The sequence below is a fragment of the Cotesia typhae genome, unplaced genomic scaffold, assembly GCF_013202065.1.
Source record: "Cotesia typhae breed Kobodo isofemale line unplaced genomic scaffold, CoteBio_Ctyphae contig_5, whole genome shotgun sequence".
Taxonomy (NCBI): domain Eukaryota; kingdom Metazoa; phylum Arthropoda; class Insecta; order Hymenoptera; family Braconidae; genus Cotesia; species Cotesia typhae.
This window is the reverse complement of record NW_027423757.1, coordinates 8,196,562-8,216,848: the sequence shown is the minus strand read 5'-3', so window position 1 is coordinate 8,216,848 and position 20,287 is coordinate 8,196,562. Positions and strand designations below refer to the sequence as shown.

Genomic DNA, 20,287 nt, shown 5'->3' with positions numbered 1-20,287 from the left:
CAGCAAACTTTTATATTACATAATAATGATGAGTATCCCTCTCACTGAGAACTCTCGAAAGATACTTTAGCCCGTTCTTTAAATAATTCATATTTATTTTAAATATTAAATTTAATAAATTTCTTATTAATTATTCGCTTTTCTGATAACTTCATTAACGCTAAATTATTTAATCAAATATTTCATCTTGTACTGTAAAAGATGAAAGGATTTTTTTACCTTCGTTTCAATAGAAAGTGCGATGAAAAAATTTTTTCATCCGCTTATCAAGGATTTTTATATGTAAGGATCTAACTAACTACTCGGAAGTCGTATCTCGGATGTCGTGATTTACGATCAGTATTTTATTTATTATTTTTTTTTTTATTACGAGCTGCTACCATCAGGCGATGACCGATATGTCCACATGGTGTAAACTTGAAACTTCCTCTTAAATAAATTAGGTGTTAAGTCGAGTGGGACGGATGTGAAACGTATACGACACTGTAATAACAAATTATCGTAACGTATTAAAACCTTTTTTTTTTTAACACTACTTCCGATATCAGACTATTAAGAACTAATAATTGCTCTTAAAAGTAAATAAAGTTTTTACCACGTGTCTCAGTAAGTGGTGGGAAAATTTTGTCGATAAATAATGTAGATGCGAGGGTAGGTGTAAAAGTATTTAAAAAGTACTGAGAACTTGAAGAGGGTTAAATTATTTTTTGGAATCCATCCAGATGTTAACATTTAATTTTAGTGATTTTTATTTTAATGTTTAAATATTAAATGTTCATTCGAATATGAATCTGGACGGATTATAATGATACATCTGATTATTCATACTTCCATTATAATGTATAATGAGTTTATGAAGGATGATTCAATAATATGAATACTTCACAACATAATTAAAAACCCTATTTATATATTTATTAATTACGACAATTTCAACAACGTGATGGTTATAAAATTGTATAAGCTTATTTATATTCCAAAGTTAATTAAATAATTGTTAATAGATTAATGTGATTAACATTTTTTTTACTAATTTTTAATAACAGAAAAAATTTTTAAGTATAGTGAGAATTAATTTACCAAATATTACTGTTGAGTGGTGAATAAACCTAAATTGAGAATCCCAAATTACGGTTTTTCATTTATTTCAGGTACAATAAAATGTTATAGGGGTAGAATAGGGACCCTCTATAGTTTTTCTCATTCTATATTATTCTGAACTATGTGTGGATGGTTTTAATCTTTATTAATTTATTAGGTACATTTCAGGGAGTTTCGAAGAGCTCGGAATGTCTAATTTCGGCCCTTCCCTCATTCGGGGTAAGATGCAATGTTATACGGAGTAGTAAGGATTTGTTATTGATTTTTTTTTATGTCGAACATGATTTTTGATAATGTGAGAATTGTTTGGATAATCTTCAATAGGGTCGCTTGTATTCTATTTAGGATTAATGAATTTGATGCTACAAATACTGAAAAACTTCGAGCTTAAATGTATCTTCTTCTTTTTGTATTAAATATGATAAATGTTCTTATAATTATTGAAATATTAATTTGAAAAATAAATGCAATAAAGTTGGAGGAAAGTATTCGCCTGTTTTTGATTTCAAATGAAATCTAAAATCTTAAATGAATAAAACTTGGAACAAAATTATAATTAATATATATTTAAGGGGACGAGGAAAAGTTAACTAATCAGGCGAACGAGAAAAGTTAAATTATGAAATAGCATATAATAAATATAAACTAGTGTGACAAGTAAACGAAAATGAGAAAAAACAAATAAAAATTATTAAATAATAGTACGAAATAAAAATTCAGTATTCTCTTTCTTTCGCATAGCAATATTTTTATAAGAAAGTACTGAATGTATACCATAGAGTATTCACTGTACATATATATTTTTCTCATTTCTTTCACAAATATATTCTTGGTATTTTTGTGCACAGTTTTATTTCATACCAGCGGTTTGCTGCGGTAGAAAAACTTTTTGAACTCCACTACAATTATGATACAAGCTTATACCGTATACACTATCTCCTACAAAGCACTATGAGATGAATTTTATAATTTATCGCTTCACCCTTATAGATATACTACTATCTCACTAGTAAACTTTTTTCTGTAAAAGACGCTATCATTTTTCATTCTTTGAACTTTTACTTCCTGCACACGTTTAAATTTTCTGGATCAGCTATTTGTTAGCTTTTATTTATTTTATTCATTATGTTATCTCTATATATTAATTACTTCTTTCCGTAAATATTTCATCTCGAAAATAAATATTAAACACATAACTACCGTGGTTATACTCGCTTTTTATTTTCTCTCGTTTTACTCTTCCATTTAAAGTGATATATATATTTTATAAAATGTTTTATGTTTTAATTAGTTACAATTTTTTTTATAAATATTTCAATGTTTAACTTTGACTTGTTATAATTTACGTTTTAATATTCTTCTAATAATTTATTTTGAACTAGTTCTCTTTGAATTATATGATTACACTGGCGTAAAAGAAAAGTTGTCTTTGCAAGACAAACAAATTTCAGATTTAGATTCAGTGGAACAAAATACATAGAAATTATGCCCAATCTGAATTCAAAAAATTTTTTTCATGTCAAAATACGTTTCCGTAGGTGGATCCGATCAAATGAATTAACAACTTTCTTGTGTGCCGGTGTTATTATATACCGGACTTTGGGAAAAAAAAAAAAAAAAAAAAAAAAAAAAAAATTGGATCCTTATTAAAATTTAAAGTAAGATTATATTTTAACATGCTCGCGTACACTAAAGAGGGTTAAAGTGTGGTCGAATATTAACTCTCACGGTTGAGATAACAAAGGGGGTGTTCTTATTCATTATTACTTATTGGTTAACAGCGTAAAATTGGACGACGAGACGGTGGCTCTTTATATATTTTAGGAAATAAAAAAAATCTCACTACCAACTATTTGAAGCGTAGCGTTATTCGATTCCGTTTATCTATGTGATGCGTGAAGAACGAAGACGCTCTTGGCGTGTTCGGGCAGATGGATTCAGGGCTCCATGAGATTCGCGTTATTTTCACGTGGCTAAACCTATACAGTAGCTACTGCCATTCCTGTCGCAAAGATGTATGATGAATAGCTCATGCTTGTATATAAACTATTATTATTAATCCGGTGGGTATTCATGTCTTCCGTAGTAATGAGCTAAAGTCGTTCCTAAGAACTTGCATTCAGAAAATATGTCATTTATTTATTTTATAATATAAATTATAAACAATCGCTAATTTGAATTTATTTTATATTAAGATATAAATAAATTAATATATCGAGTAAAATAAAATATAGAAAAATTTTCTGGCTTAAATCGTAAAATATGATATCATGTTTTGATTTTCAATTATCTTAGATTCTATTATTATTATTTCAGTTAATTTAAGTTAATTTTTTTTAGTGTAGTATTTAAAAATTTTATCCTGCATCAATAAATGCAGATTTATTTGAAGATTAATATATATAAATTTAAAAACAATCCTAAGAAAACTCACTTAGAGAGAGTACTACCTTAAATAATGAGAATGAAACTTTTGAAATATTTTCAAATTTTACAACTCGCCTACAGGTATCTTGAGAAAAAATTCAAGTCGTATTCTCCAGGGTAGCGCTGAACAAAAAACTTGAAATATAAACTACCCGATCTATAGATTTTTTCATTTAAAGAGTGAAAATAGAAACCGCAAAAACAGGAAAGATAAATATTGAATTTTTTGTACCTAGTCTGTTTATTTGAGTAAATAATTATATTTAATGCACTTGAGCGATATAAAAAGTTGGGATCCGAAGAAATAAAAACTAACATTACTCACTGGGAGAATGTTAAATTATATTTGTGTCAAAAGTAGATTCAAAGTCCGACTGGATATTCTCAACAGGATGTCGTTATTGTTGTGGCCAGGTGTCCTGTCGACACTTATATCAAAAAGAACCGACAGACCGCTTTTTTATTTGTGTTTGCTCGTGGGTGTCATATATACATATATGAGGAGAAAAAAGAAACTACAAATAAAAAAGAATATCGGCGCTTCACTTGGTGGCTTCCTCGATCTGTCAAGTGACTTTTGTGTTCTCGAATTTCAATGTAAGCACAACCGAACAATATTTTAACTCATATGTTCATTCCTCAGATACAATATTATTATGGTCAGAACGATTATTATTGATATTCACATGCATACAACCTATGTGGTTTGTATTTATATACATTTTATCTTAAATCTTAAATCTCAAATTCATCATGAATTATTTTATTTACGATATTTAGCAATAATATTTATCTAGTGACTCGGGAATAAAAGATGTACGCCGCAGATTAAAAGAATTGATCCTATTGGGCGACAAGTTTGAGGCAGCGGTCAGTATTCATAGCGGTATGGTCAAACATTTACCAAAGCTCTAGATATTCCTACCTGATCGCTCGTATGTCTATTACGAATTTTATTGAAGTGTATATATATATATATATATATATATATATATATATATATATATATATATATATATATATATATACTCATATTTTATTCAATACGTTGCCTCTCGAAAGTTATTTTTAAAGCCCTTGCAATTTACTGACTATATATTTGTTCGATCAATTTTTCAGTAATACTCAAAATCTACGTATTTATATATACACATAATATAAAACATAAAATATATGCATTTATGTTTGAAGAACGTAATTATTTGAATTTTAAAATCGGTCTTGTAAAGTAAAAAGCTTTTGCACTCGATAAAACAATAAAATAAAACGTAAATTTTAGTTATTTTAAATATAAACATTTATGGGGATGTAGAGTAAAAATAAAAATCCATTTAAAAAAAATTTTATCGATTTTTTATCCATCCGTCTCACAATATTTGAGGATGGTTTTATTTGTTTAATAGTTTTGTATATTTTACACTCGTCAAAAGTCAAGTGTTCTATATTCGATTAAAAATTTTTCTTCAATACACGAAGATGTATATAAATAGTGTATTTATATCATTACCAAGAGGTGTAATAAAGAATAATAATTATAATTTTCGGGAGTACGTATTTAATAGAAATAATTTATTTAGCGCGAGTTTTATTGAAAACTCGAGGTTACATTGCACTCTTCGGAAAATCGTTACTCGAATTGACGTTATTTAATTATAATTAATAAAAGGATCGACAGTTTTATTTCATTATTCACTGTTTTGTTTACTCTCCGTTGAATATAGGCAACACCACGCACTAATCAAATTGATTAGCATTTTTTCTTTCATATGTGCATAAATAGTTCGTTAAGTAGAGCTTTTCAGTAATTTATTAGCTCAGAGATGTTACAGATCCATTTGTATAAATTGAATTTCATTTATATTATACAAATTTTCGTTGCTATATACTTTCTGGAAATAATGATATTATTATTATCATTATTGTGTTTTGAGCTCGTGTGAAAAAGTATGTTTATGATATGTACATCAAAATTGACTATTTAGCTTACTTGAAAATATGTTTATTTGTGTATACATAACATAAAAAATGTATGTGTAGAATATCATTTACCGAACTTGTTCAAACAAATTTATTTGCTTTTGTGTTTTTTTTTTCAAATGCATTTTATTTGTGATTGAATTTACACTTGATAATTTTTTTGTATAATTGTATATATTTCTGTATGAGTAAGCACTTTTGACAGTTACTAAGCGAAAAAGCTTTTGAAAATTGAAGTTATTGAAATACGCTCAGAGAATTGAACTTTAAAAATTTAGAGTTGGATAAATTTGGACACTAAACTTGTATGAATTCGATATTTAATTTTGGAGTTTGAAAGAGAAAAGTTTTTGCGATATATCTATTTCCAAAAGATAATTTCCACAAATTAAAATATTCAATGGTTGTCGGGTCACTTACGTTAATCGAATTGATTTCACAAAATACTAAATTGAAAACGAGCGATATTAATTATTTAATTGATATGTGCGTGTCTTTGGAAATAATTTTCAATCGATAATTAACTGTAACCACTTCAATTCTTAAAAGTTTGTAATTCCTTTGAGTACGTATAAATAAATAATATTTTCTATCGGTAAATATTTCATAGAAGCTATTAGAAATAACTTATTTGGAAACATTTTTCATGAACATGAGTACGAATATACAAGTGCTTACGTTTGAAGTGACCAAAACACGAACAGCTATCACGCAATATTTGTACATTTATTTCAACGACTACGTTTTTTCAATCAATGTTTACACAGTATTCATCGCGGCAACTATGTTCTAGTTATTTACAACAATTTTAAGTCGGTTACAATTTGAGAAACCGAAGAGATGATTTCAAATAGTCCAAATTTTGAATGTAAAGTGGCATTAAATATTTCATTGATCTTCACCGTAAATACATGAAATTTATAATTATCGATCAATGAATATTTTACTAAAGCTTAATTCTGCAGGGTATATTTGGATCAATGACAGAGATTACTAGCCAAACTCAAATGTGGCATTATCGCGTGTTATAGCTCGAGATACATAAATTAACATTTAACTTTTTCATTTAGAATTAAAGGGCACTGAATATCGGTTATTCAATTCAGATTACTCTATTTTAAGTATTCGGTATAAATTAATTATTTCAGTCCATTAGCTTCACTTTATCGTTTCAAAATTAATTTATTCAATAGTGTAATTTATTCAATGAGTATAAATATGCATAGTTGGGTGAAAAAAACAATATCATAGCATTTATAAACTAAAAAATGTATCCATATTATTTTTTGCAAGTTTTATATACATTAAAGCATTAATGTGAGCACAACTAATGCTTTTTATTGATATATAATTCATAGAAGTCATTAAAAAGAAATTCATTTGAAAAAATTTAGTAACAGTTACCATGCAAATGTATTTATATATGTTTGAGGCAAACAAAACACGAATAGTCATCACGCGACACAAATTTTTTCTGCTACAAACCAGGTTTCTTGAATTGACATTTACACAGCCTTTGGTATGACCGTGTCAGCTTTAGTAAATTGATGTATGATAGCACAGAATATTCAAAAATTTATAATCGTAAAAACCAAAGAGAGTTCGAAAAAAAATTTTCAAGTACCATTTTGTACACTCATGCAAATCTTGTTCTATTTATTTGAAATTGAGCTTTATCGAAGCTAAATGAGGTAATTTAATTAAAGCTCAATTTCTATAAATATTCTGATATCAATGACAGTTAAAATCACTGGCTATATTCAAATGTGACTGAGACATTACCATACATATGAATAAGAGTAACATTATTAATTTCTTATTTCGAATAAAATAGCATTAAATATGTATTATTATAGTCGACTGAAGTAAAGCATTTTCAATTCACATTTAATCATCCCGAAACGTATCGGTTTTCGGTAGTGAATATTATATTTATATTTTAACTTATGAATGATCATCAGTTAATAATTCAGTTGTAGAGTAAGTAATCATTATTGCGACTACTATTCAAAAGTTACATCAATCCATAAATTAAAATGATAGAATTGAAGAAATTATTAAGTCACTATTAAATATTTTGAGAAAGCTAAGAACGTTTCAATAGATTGTTACACTTGTCGCAATAGTAAAAAATCATATATTTTTTTATATACGTTCTATTTCTTGTATTTCTGTACATATAACATAAATAAATAAGTTGCAAGGTTTGAAGATTAATTTACGAGTTGAAGAGTAGGTCAAGACCCGAGCGTCTTATACTCTTTTGTGCTAGATGTACACAATAGTTTTTGTCAAGAGTGCTTAGAGAATACTTTGAAACATTCTCCCAGATTATTTATAGTGGTTTTTATCCACGTTTATAGTGATTACAGTGATATACCTTAACAGTTATATGATGTCTTATCAGATTGTCAAGAGGAACAGATAATTGGTTTATTGTATGACAAAATATTTTTAAACCTTACATGCAAGAGCAAACATTTTTTTTTTTTTTTTTTTTTTTTTTTTTTTTCAAGAATTGGTACAGTTGTTACTAATCTTAATATTGGAATTTAATTGAGTTTTTACAAATCTAGTCACAGTAACTCCTTTCGAACATCATTAAAATGCTTGCAAGACTTTATAACTCCAAATAATTTTATATCCGTGAAATGTGACTATTGATAAATTACTATTTTCGGTAAAAAGTAATGGGCTGTTTTAAAACCCCGAGAGCATTATTTCCTCAAAATACATGAACTTAAATGATAGCAGTTTCTAACACAGCTTTTGGTGCATTACCATTAAAGCACATGTGGTTGTTAGAAAAATTACTCTCTTGATACACTTGTTTTAAGGGTGTTGAGAGCATCAGCTAAAAAATTTACTACTGATGAAAAACTTTTCTTTTGATCATTTACTTTGAAATTGATAAATACTTGAAAAATATTAATTTGCTCAATTTGCAGTTAAGCACAGAAGATATTTTTGCAGTAGTGAAACTAGCAAAAATATTTTAAATTTTCATCGAGAGATTTTTCAATTATTTTTATGACTCTTATTCAACAATGTCAAAGTTATTAATAAAATTGCAACTAAAGTTGATCATTAAAGATTTCATTAAATATAAGTATATTTACTCTTGTAACGATTAATAGCGAATTGGGTACGGTTTCAAGGCGTTAGTATAGATTTTCGTGAAAGCTGTTTTCTTAATAAAACAGTTTTATGTTACCTACTTGGTTATTGTTGGTAAACAACTTAAACTTAAATTTTTAACGAGTAGTCGTTGGTTCAGCTCAAAAATAAAATGATTTTACAACACTTAAATTTTTGTTCTTATCAATAATTTCTAAAAACAATCAAAGGACGAAATATATAATTATAATTATCAACCAATTAATTAGTCGATCATTACTTTATTATTTAACATGTAACTTATCTAGAACAACACAATAATTATGCGATAAAGGAAAATAGATATTGCATCGAAAAATGTTACCGAGATCGTTATATTCATTAGTCTCATTCTGACATTGTTGTTAGCACTTTAGTTTCCGATAGTTTTTCAACAATAAAAACCAAGTAATGGAACTAATAAATTTAAAGCTGAAGAACAAATATTTCTGCGATCAATATAGGTCAGGTTACAATCGATATTTTATTTTTGTTCAACATATTTTTTACAAAATAATTGAATTGTCGCCGTGGAGCTTGGACATGTCTAATGTTATTTTAAAAAAGCCACCGAACGATAACGATCAAATTATTGTGTGCAAACTTTCGTACTTGGGATCATGTTATAATCTTTTATTATTTTTATTTATTAGTTCAACAAATTTTTATATTTTATATAACTCAACATCTCCTTATTTTCTATATGACTCAATTTTAACGTCAACGGTAAGAGCCAAACTTAAATTTATAGCAGTGCTGTGTATTACTTTTATACCACTGATTTATATTTGTCGGCAAAAATTAATGATCGGTGTAATCAATCGCTTGAAAAATGTCGATATAAAATTGCGGAATTGTCATAGCTACAAAGCAAAAAAAAGAAATTGTTATACTCATTTTATTTTTATCATGAATTTTTTAAGTTTTATTAGTCACATAGTCATGGTATTTTTTTATTTTTCAAAATCTTCAGTCATAGTTCACCTTATTATTTTATTTCCTGACGTTATCAGTAGTTGGATGATAATACAATTCACCATATTATTACAAAAAATTTGTAAACGATTTAAAAGTATTAATTCTGCCATATCAAAATTAGACATTCGAAATAAATTCAACACGAGTGATAAAAATGTAACACTATTAACTGAATCAGCGATTTTTGAAATAAGAACTATTAAATTTGCTTTCATTGAACTGTGCGAAATATGTCAAGACTCTGCTGATTTTTACGGATTACTCATTATCATTTCGATTATTCATTACGTCTTGATAATCATAATTCGACTGTACTTTGTAATTTTGGCATTACTTCAAATAAAAGAACCTAACAATATGATCTACGTTTGTGCTGGAATAGTCAATGGGTCGATTATTTTCTTACTTCTAGTGTTCACTTCTACTGTCACCAAAACAACTAAAGAGGTAAAGTGATTAAAAAGTCAATTACTAATTAAATTTAAATTATGGTAAAATGGTAAAATTATTGTGGATTTAGAAAAAGAGAAAGATAAAACTATTTTGACAAAAGAAATTAATGATAAACTTGGAAATATGGTTGACGTCACAATTGTTAGTAAAAAACGACCAAAAATAAAGATTATTGGTATAACTAAAGAGATTTTTTCAATGGACCAAAGTATTCTCACGGGAAATATTTGGAAACAAAATAATTTATTAAATTTTGATGAAAAAATAGATATAAAATTAATAAAAAAATACATGAAAAATGATAAGACAGGGTCGATGATCATAGAAATAAATCCAATGATTCATAAACTGTTATTGGATTCTGGTAGAATAAAAATTGGTTGGATGAGTTTTAAATTATATAATTTCATAGATGTAAATAGATGTTTCAATTGCTGGGGATATAACCATAAAGCTGTAAACTGTAGAAGAGCTGTCGTTTGCAGAAAATGTGGGGAACAACATAAGGAGTCAGAATGTGAGAATAGTGTTAAAAAGTGCATAAACTGTTTAAATTGGGTAAAAAAATAAACTTGGCGGATTGGAATATAAACCATGAAGCGACGGATATAGAATGTAAGTTTTATGCAAAGATGTTAAAAAATGAGGCTAATAGAATATTACATGTAATACGTGATAATTAACAATTAAAAATAGTTTCGCTAAGTATTAATGGACTAATCGGTAAAAAAGATATTTTAATAAAATGGATAGAAATGGTTAAACCTGACGTTGTGTGCCTAGGTGAAACACATATTAGTGAAGATATACAAGACCATGAAATATACATTCATAATTACAAGTTTCTACGAACAGATACATTAAATAACAGGGCAGGAGGAGTAATTACGTATGTGAAAATAAGTATACAATTTAAATTATTAAGTGTTAATGAAAAAATATGTGAAGGAACATGGATCAATATTTGTAAACTAAAATCTGAAGAAATATTATAATAGTTAATTTATATAGGTCTCCAAATAGTAATATTAGTGATTTTTGTTCGAATATTGATAAATTCTTACAAAGTAAGAATATATTAGATAAAAATAAAGTACTAATTGTTGGCGACTTTAATATTGATGTCATGAAAGAAAATTATTATAGTAAAAAAATATTAAATAACTTGGGTGCGTTAGGTCTTAAACAAAAAATTAGATCTCCCACAAGATCAACGATTTACTCAGATACAATAATAGATTTAGTTTTTAGTAATTATAAATGTAAAACAGAAGTATTGAAAACACCGAAAATTTCAGATCATAATATTATTATCATTAACGTAGAATTTTGCAATAAAAAACAGATAAAGACTCAAAAAGTACTGATTAGAGATAACAAAAATTTTAACAGTGATCAATTCCGAAACATATTGTTGGAGAAAATAATTATGCTAAGGAACGAAAAAATTGACTCCGATAATAACAATTTTAATATATTTGTTAATAAATTTAATTCAATTATTTATGAAACCATGGATAAAACAGCTCCAGTAGTGGAGAAAACAATAAAAACAAAATGGAATAGTAAACCATGGATTAACAGTATTATAATAGAAAAATTAAAGATTAGAGATGAAGCTTATTATCGAGCTAAATCTACCAAATGTAAACAAGATTTGATAAATTATAAATTATTGAGAAATAGGATAGTAAATGAATTGAGGTTGAGCAAAAAAGATATTACGAAGATAAAATTGATAAAAATAAACAAAACGCGAGGTTGATGTGGTCTGAAATTAAAAGCCTTATGGGTGATAAAAATCTGTAGTAAATAAAATTGAATCTATTAAAGTAGATGGGAGATTGATAGAAAATAAATTTGAAATTGTAAATGAATTTAATAAATTTTTGTAAATAGTATTGATAACATCGTAAATGAGATTGGCGAAGCTATTGTTAATGGACAGAATAATATTTCGAATGATGACGTTAACATTATTAATATTAATGGGAATATAAATATATATGACGATAGTAATATTACGAAATTTGAAGAGTTTGACTCTGCCTCTTATGCTGAAGTAAAATCAATAATAAAGGATTTGGATAATAATAAAGGTTCTAAATTAGACATAAATGTAAAAATTGTAAAATTAGTATGGGAGACGGATCCTTGCATTATTATGGATATAATTAATCAGTCATTGGGAGATGGTATGGTACCAGATATTTGGAAATTGTCAACAATAACACCGTTGCAAAAAGTTAAAAATAGTATAAATGTCGAAGACTTTAGACCGATTAACACCCTGCCAATATTGGAACAAGTATTGGAACAAATTGTCAAAAATAGGCTGGAGAACTTTCTGGAATCAAAGGGTTTGTTAGACAATGAACAATTTGGTTTCAGAAAACATTTTTCTTGTGAGTCAGCGGTGCAGACATCTCTTATTGACTGGCGAAAATATCTTGATAAAGGCATGTATATTGGTACCTTATTCATTGATTTTGCTAGAGCATTTGAGACGATAAATAGAAAATTATTGATTTTAAAAATGAAAAGACTCGGAATTGGAGGAAATATTTTAAATTGGTTTGTTTCATATTTATATGACAGAAGGCAAAGAGTCAAAGTACAGAATATTTTTTCAGACAAGATTAGAAATGATAATGGAGTACCACAAGGCTCAAAACTTGGTCCATTATTGTTTATAATCTATGTAAATGATATGATTAGAGAAATAAATGACTTAGGTGTCAAATGTAGGTTGTTTGCAGATGATACTAAGATCTATTTCGCTAGTCAAGACTTGAAGGAGATTGAAAATAAACTTAATTTAAGCCTAAAAACTTTATGTAAATGGTTGTTAGAAAACCAAATGAAAATAAATGTTAGTAAAACGTTTTTATGATAATACATGATTTGAAAAATAGGCATGTTAAAAATAAATGTGATATAAAAATAAATGACAAAAAAATCGTAGAAGTACATAAAATAAAGTATTTAGGTATAATAATTGACGAAAATCTTACCTTCAAGGAAAATGCGAATGAAATTATAAATAAAATGGCTAGGAAATTAAATATTATGTATCGTTTGGGTAATTGTATAAGCTGTTATTCTAAAAATTTAATATATAAAACTATCATAGCTCCTCATATTGATTATTGTAGCAGTGTGATGATTAATTTCTATTTGGATGATATAGACAGACTTCAAAAAATACAAAATAGAGCTATGATACTAGTATTGGGAGTTAATAAATACACTCGAGTGAATGACATGCTTCAAACACTTGGATGGATGAGTATTCAGCAAAGAATAGTTTTCAACATATGTATTTTCATTCATAAACTATTGTTGAATGGTAAACCTGAAACTTTGGCTGATAATCTTGTAAAGCTAGAAGATACTCACAAATACAATACTAGATCATGCTCTAAAATATTAATTAAACACACAAGGACTCGCAATGCTGAAAAATGCATAACTTATAAGGGTTATAAATGGTACAACAACTTACCAGAGGATATAAGAAAGGAAGATAGACTTAGAATTTTTAGATTAAAAGTAAAAGATTACGTTAAATTAAACTATTGACACCTTTTATATTGTATTATAGTATAGTATTAAATTAGTTTATATTGAGTGTGGTTAAAATATGGGATATTGTATGTTATTTTATGTTATTTTATATTGTAAAAGAAAAATTTTAGCCATTGGATAAATAAACACATTATTATTATTATGTAATTAGTTTATGAGATAAAAATGTAAATGTTAAATAATAGCCAGAGGCTAAATAAAGATTATTATTATTATTATTATTATTATATTGTGTATCACTCAAAACAAATAAACATAATTATTGAAAGTCTATTTGATATTCTAGTTATTATTTAATACTTAATACTAATTGAATATCAATTAGATTACCTCTGAAAATAGTCTGCATATTTTAACATAGGATTAATTAATGTATAATTTTCATCGTCTCGCGCTTGTTATATTTGCGTGATAACTATTTTTACATAAGACAGAAAATGATCCTAAATAATTGCTAATTAAAGAAACATCTATCTGTTTTTAAAATTATCAAATCTAGTTTAAGAGTAAAGGTACATTTTAATTCCATCGTGAGAATTTTCAAACAATTCTCACATTCTTTGAAGAAGAACTTGAAGATGAGCTATATAATTATCATTCAGTTAATTAGTTCGTTATTACTTAACTATTGTTTTTTTTGAGTCGATTGTCAACGGGATAAAGTTGCTGCATTCTCGAGTCATTCATTAGTTTTTATTCCAACATTGTCAAGTTGACATTGTCAGTTCCTCAGGTTCCTATCATGGAATTATTAAATTTGAAAGAAAAATTCAGTCTTTACCAGTATAATTTAGTGTGCCGTCGATATTTCATAACAATTCAGTATGTTTTCTATAAACTAATCGGATTGTCACCATGGGTAGTGGATACTTCTGAGATACTTTCAAAAAGTTTAAATCATATTGGAGAAATAAATTTATGTGAAATTTCATACGTTGGATCATACTATAATCTCTGTATTTTTTTTTTCATTGGTTTAACAAATATTTATTTTGAACTGAATTCATCATTGCCTCACGCTCAATCTGACTCAATACTGACACCGGCATTCAGAGCAAGGCTCAAATTTATTGCAATACTGTGTATAAACTTTATACCACTTATTTACATTTGTCGCCAGAAAATATTAATTGCCGTCATCAATCGCTTGAAGACCACAGATCAAAAATTGAAAAAATGCGCGAAATACCTATCAAATAAAAATAATAAACACATTTATTTTATATTTATGGTGAAATTTCTATGCTCTGCCACTTCAACATCAATTTTGTTATACCACTCAAATTTTTCATTCGTAACGTTGTTACTGAGAATTTACCCTGATCTTATCGGAGGTTGGGTGATGATACAATTTTCTACATTACTAAAGGTTATTAATAAACGATTCAAGAGTATCAATACAACTATCACAAAATTGGAAAATATTGTAAATGATCCGAATCAAATAAAAGTATTGTCTGAAAAGGAAGTATCCTTCATACATGAAACCGAAATCATTAAACATGCTTACGTAGGATTGTGTGAAGTATGTGACAATGTCGTTGACTTTTATGGATTACCCCTTTTGATTTCAATCATTCACTACCTCACAATAAATATTATTCGACTTTACTTCATAATTTTGTCAGTACTTTCAATAGCATCTTATGACAGAGTAATTTATATATGTAATGGGATAAATTTTTCGTTGGCGAGTTTCATATTTTTGATATTAACTTCGAGTGTTACAGCTATAATGAAAGAGGTATTTGTAAATAAAAATATAAAATGTTCAAATATCATAAACATATTCATAAATCACTGTGATTTCAGAGTAAGAAAACATTAAAAGTCATCAGTCTACTGGTTAACCGATGTCCAGTTGATTCAAAAATTGAAAAACAAGTAAATGAATTTTGTTTTCTATATTTTATAGTTCTGTTTAACCGTAGACTGGTCAACAAACGCAATCTGATGACTCTGGTTACACTGTGAGGGATATGCCGCAGTGCTTTTTGGGTTACAATGTTGCTATGTACTTATAGCTTACAGCTTTAGTTAATTACAATAGTTAGAGCTGTAAGAAACTTTTTGTAAATACCTTTAGTTTTTATTTTTTTTATTGTTAAAAAAAAATTTCTTTAACTAGAATCAGGTTTTTCCAATAAGTATTACTTTACAAAGCATTACTTGAGTAACGAAAATCACATTATGTAATGTGACACGACACTAATTCAGAAAACCAGTCTAAGGTTAATTAATCATGAAATATATTTTGACTGAAACTGCACACCTAAAGCGTGAAAACTTGGGATGTACTTTACAATCACTTTATTTTCAATTTATAGTTGACTAAATTTTCAAGTGACATCTCACATTTCCAAGTTGAATTCACCGCTTGCGATGTTATACCATTAGATCGCAGGCTCCTGTTAATGGTAAGAGAATAATTAAATTCTTTATCGTTGATTACAAAGGACAAACTTATTTTTAGAATTAATTTTCTTTTTAGATTGTTGGCACCATTGCAAGCTATCTTGTTATTGTTGTTCAATTTCGTATCAATTCACCTTCTAATGAATTAACAATTAATTAACAAACTTCTTGTGAATACTTACAGTGAAAATTAACCATCATATATTCAATATTGGCATTTCTTAAATTAATACTATTCTCAGTCAATAAACTCTGAAATATATTGGTATTAATAAATTATATATCTGTTATTTCATACTTACTTGATATCCGGTGTCAGTAAATCAATAATTCTAGGAATTAATTAATTCAAATTTCAATATCGTTGATTAAAGTACTCTTCGGTTAAGCACTCTGATACAAATTCATTTTCTATAAATGGTAGAAAGATATTAAAAAATATTTTGATCTACAACTACTCTGTTTTTCACGTCTGGAAGGTTATAAAAATTGAATATTCCAGCTTCAAACGTTGTCAATCAATAATATGATAGCATACTTTTTTTTTAACTCCAGAAATTTTCATTAAAATTTTTCAAATTTAAATAATTTTCATTTATTTGCGCTTTTTTACTAGACCAGGTAATCTATTTACACCCTAAGTGTCTGCGAAAAAACTTTGTAATTTTATTGAAAACAAATGACATGATTGTTGAATTAAATTGGCTCTTAAAAAGTGATTGAATAAATATTTACTGTATAGAAAGTTGGAATTTGACTACTTAAATAAAACTAATATACAGTCTAGAGTGGTGCTATAGTTTTCTAGGTATCTAGTAGCATATTTTTAAGCTATTTGTCAAAAGTTTACATTTATTCAGTAAAACATGTTCAATTGTAGAGCCTAGTGACACCAAGAACACGTACGGCGCTCTTTGAACTATCAGCGTTTTTGGTGTAAAAAAGAAATATATCCCTTGTACCATTATCTGAATCCACAGGTTTTTTTATATTTTTTTCAATACGGAAATGCTCAAAAGAAACCGACCGTACAAAAGTAACATTATTGTGCCCTAGTAGTATTGAATTAGGGTTAGATATTTGTCATTGATGTCGCCGCATTTTTGTACATCTATAGTTTTCTATATATTTAATATATACTGTGTATATACGGATAATATAATATATATATATATATGAGTACACAAAACTTTAGAGTCAGGTGTGGTGTATATACGAAAACTTTTTTTATGATGAAACGCCGCGGGGTGGTGAGAAAATATTACTCTGGTAAGTGGTCCAGCATTCTCGAAAGTTGCTAAAGTTTGAACAGCAATTTTCGTAACATTAAATGCCTGCGGTCAAACTTTTTATGATTTAAATATAGAATGCAATCAAGACACCAAATTACACCTTACTCTTTTCCGAGTTATTATTATTAGTCTGGTATACATATAGCGGGGTTAAGAATCCCTAAAAAATTTTCTTGTCTGTAATACTTATAAATATTTAAAATATTCATGGAAAACTCAGTCTATAAATTCACTCATTATTTATATCTGTTGTATTATTATTATTTTACTAACCTCTTTTTTATTTTCAACAATAAATATTTAAATATTTTCATTCTAGTAATAAATATATTTGAATTTAAAAAGCATAAAAGTTTAATCTGGAGTAAAAATTTTTCGTCAGTAAAAAACTAAATATTTCATAATACAGGCGGTCAATTAAATTTTTATATTTTTATTATCCTCGAATATTCCTTTCAAACAACAGCGAGTGTGGAATGAGATAGTAGATAGTTGTCCGAGGGAATTGTACAGGCCACTGTCTACTATTAATTAAATTCCAAGTCGGCTATTCGTCGATGTTCTAAATAAATTTCATTATATTTTTATTTCTATTTGTTATTTTAATTAAATTATTCAAACGTTCAACAGGACTAATAGATTAAAACTCTATATTTATTTTTAATATTTATTGTATTTGTTATTAATATTTGAATGTTCACTGTCCACCCAGACACATTCTCTATTGACCAAATATTAAACCAACTGCCAAGTGAATTCATTTCGACTATTGATTAATTTTTTTCAATAAAAAATTCACTGATTGATTTACTTTTTATTAAATTATTATTTTCGATACAATCGAGTTTCGTTCTGAGTCCTATTTGTTATCTTTTTTTTTTCACCAGACTTGTGTTAATATGAGAAGGACAGCATTAGGACTCATAACGAGAGTAGACTATAACATCTGGTGGTGTTTTTCAATAAAAATTAAAAAAAAAATTATTCGGGCGTATCTCCGGGGCCGGAAAGAATATCACTTGAAAGTGGTGAATATAGGAAGAGAGAAAAAAAACTAACAAATTTGGAGTTCTATTCTCGCACGATTTAACCATGGTGGAATAGTTTGTGGTTATAAAAATGGAAATAAGAATAAGAAAGGTGGAAACTAAAGGGAGAAAACCGGAGGCGTCGTTTCGTCGGTTTCTGATGTAATTCACAAGTCGGACACGGGCGAAAAATCTCAATGCGATTATACAGCCTCCTCGACTACCTTCTGCGGTGGACAATGGGAAAAGAAACGAATCGAGATGCGGGTTCTAAATAAAACGAGAGTGTAAAGAAGAAAGATTTACCTTTTTAGTAGATCTTAACCGTGGATAAGATATTATATACCCACATTTGATTCATTCTCGTTTGTAGATACTGATATTTATAAAACCACTGTTACATTTGGCTTCTCGATGTATATATTTATAAATCTGCAGGATTAACAATCGAACAAATATTTGATCTCGGTAATACTGTTATTGAACTACATGTTCTCAAAGTGTGACATATTAACGAGAAATAATGCTCGACTGTTTGTTTTCTAACAAAGGAAAGGATTCTTTTTATCCGATATACCAAAATATCAAAGAGTTCTGTCTCGGTTTCACCGACAGAAGAATAGAAAAAAAAAAATATTAAAAACTAGCAAACTATTCTATTGAAATGAACACATTGTTTTCCAGTATTCCAGATAATTAATGAGATATTATTTTACTGGTATAACAATCAAAGGGGGATAACAATACGACCATTTCATAGCGAGATATTAATAAAAGAGAAATGAAAAAAATTTTTCAATATCGTTAAATAATAAAAAATTAAAACTTTTGAATAGATTCGAAATTTAATATAAAATTTAATTACTTTTTTAAAAGAACCGTTATCAAACGTTGTATTGTTGAATGGTGGGTATAAAAATAAAAACTAAAGACTATTTTTATATGCAGCTATTGAATATTCGAAATGCTTTGTCTGCGTACGCATCAGTGACAGAATATTTTTATTATTTATACAAGAGATTTTTATTCTTGTATGAAATGACATTGTATTTGTACTTCTTATAAAAGTTGTGTACAATATAAAAGAATAACTAGTCTGGGTACGATTTATATAATCCCGCATCTGTCACAACTGTTCGTAAAGACTACACAATCTAGATCGAAATTTTTTTGCCGAGGATCTTATTTTGATCTCTTCAAACAACTTATCTGGCTATCTTATGTTATTATGTCACTCGAGATTGAGAAGGTTTTGATAACCCAACAAAAATTCAAAACCGCTACACGTCATTTCTGTGTATAACAAATTCCGTATTTTTAATCAAAGCTTTCACCAGTCGACAGACGAAATAACTCGAGTTGAATAGAAACTTTTGTGTACGATATATGTCTATGTATATATATAGTGAGTAATCTATTTATAATTACGACAAGTATTGAAAACGTTAAAGTAAAATAATATTTTTTACTTTCAGGGGAAAAAGTAATGGCTGGCTTAAAATAAGTAAATAAGCTCACTGAACACATTAAAGATCAAAGTTACTCGTGGAAAAGGATATAACAGCAATAAATGGTAAGTTTTTGATCAATTACTGCTGCTCGGTTTCACTCAATGACTGCAGACCGGAATAATAGCATCAAACGGTTTGTGCAATCATATCAAATTACTTATAACTGCTGGGTGTAGATAAGTCTTTGTGTTATTATTTGTGTAATCGTATTTTATTGTGACTGAGATTTTTATCAAGCCACCAGGTAAATAATCCTGTTTATTTTATTAAAATTTATTATAGCAAAAATATTACGTAGGCCCTATATGCAGGTATAAATTTCGAAATATATTAAATTTTTTTAGAAGTAATTTGTTTTGTA

At 27.5% G+C, this 20,287-nt stretch overlaps 1 protein-coding gene across 1 annotated transcript; it reads left to right on the top strand.

Annotated features, from left to right (window-relative positions):
- The first annotated feature begins 15,395 nt into the window (after positions 1 to 15,395).
- On the top strand, positions 15,396 to 16,255 carry LOC141531427 (putative gustatory receptor 28b). The gene is made up of 4 exons (XM_074249250.1): positions 15,396 to 15,424; positions 15,493 to 15,564; positions 16,008 to 16,097; positions 16,172 to 16,255. The coding sequence occupies exons 1-4, from the start codon at positions 15,416 to 15,418 to the stop codon at positions 16,253 to 16,255; spliced, it is 255 nt and encodes an 84-aa protein (XP_074105351.1). The 5' UTR covers positions 15,396 to 15,415.
- Positions 16,256 to 20,287: the final 4,032 nt, after the last annotated feature.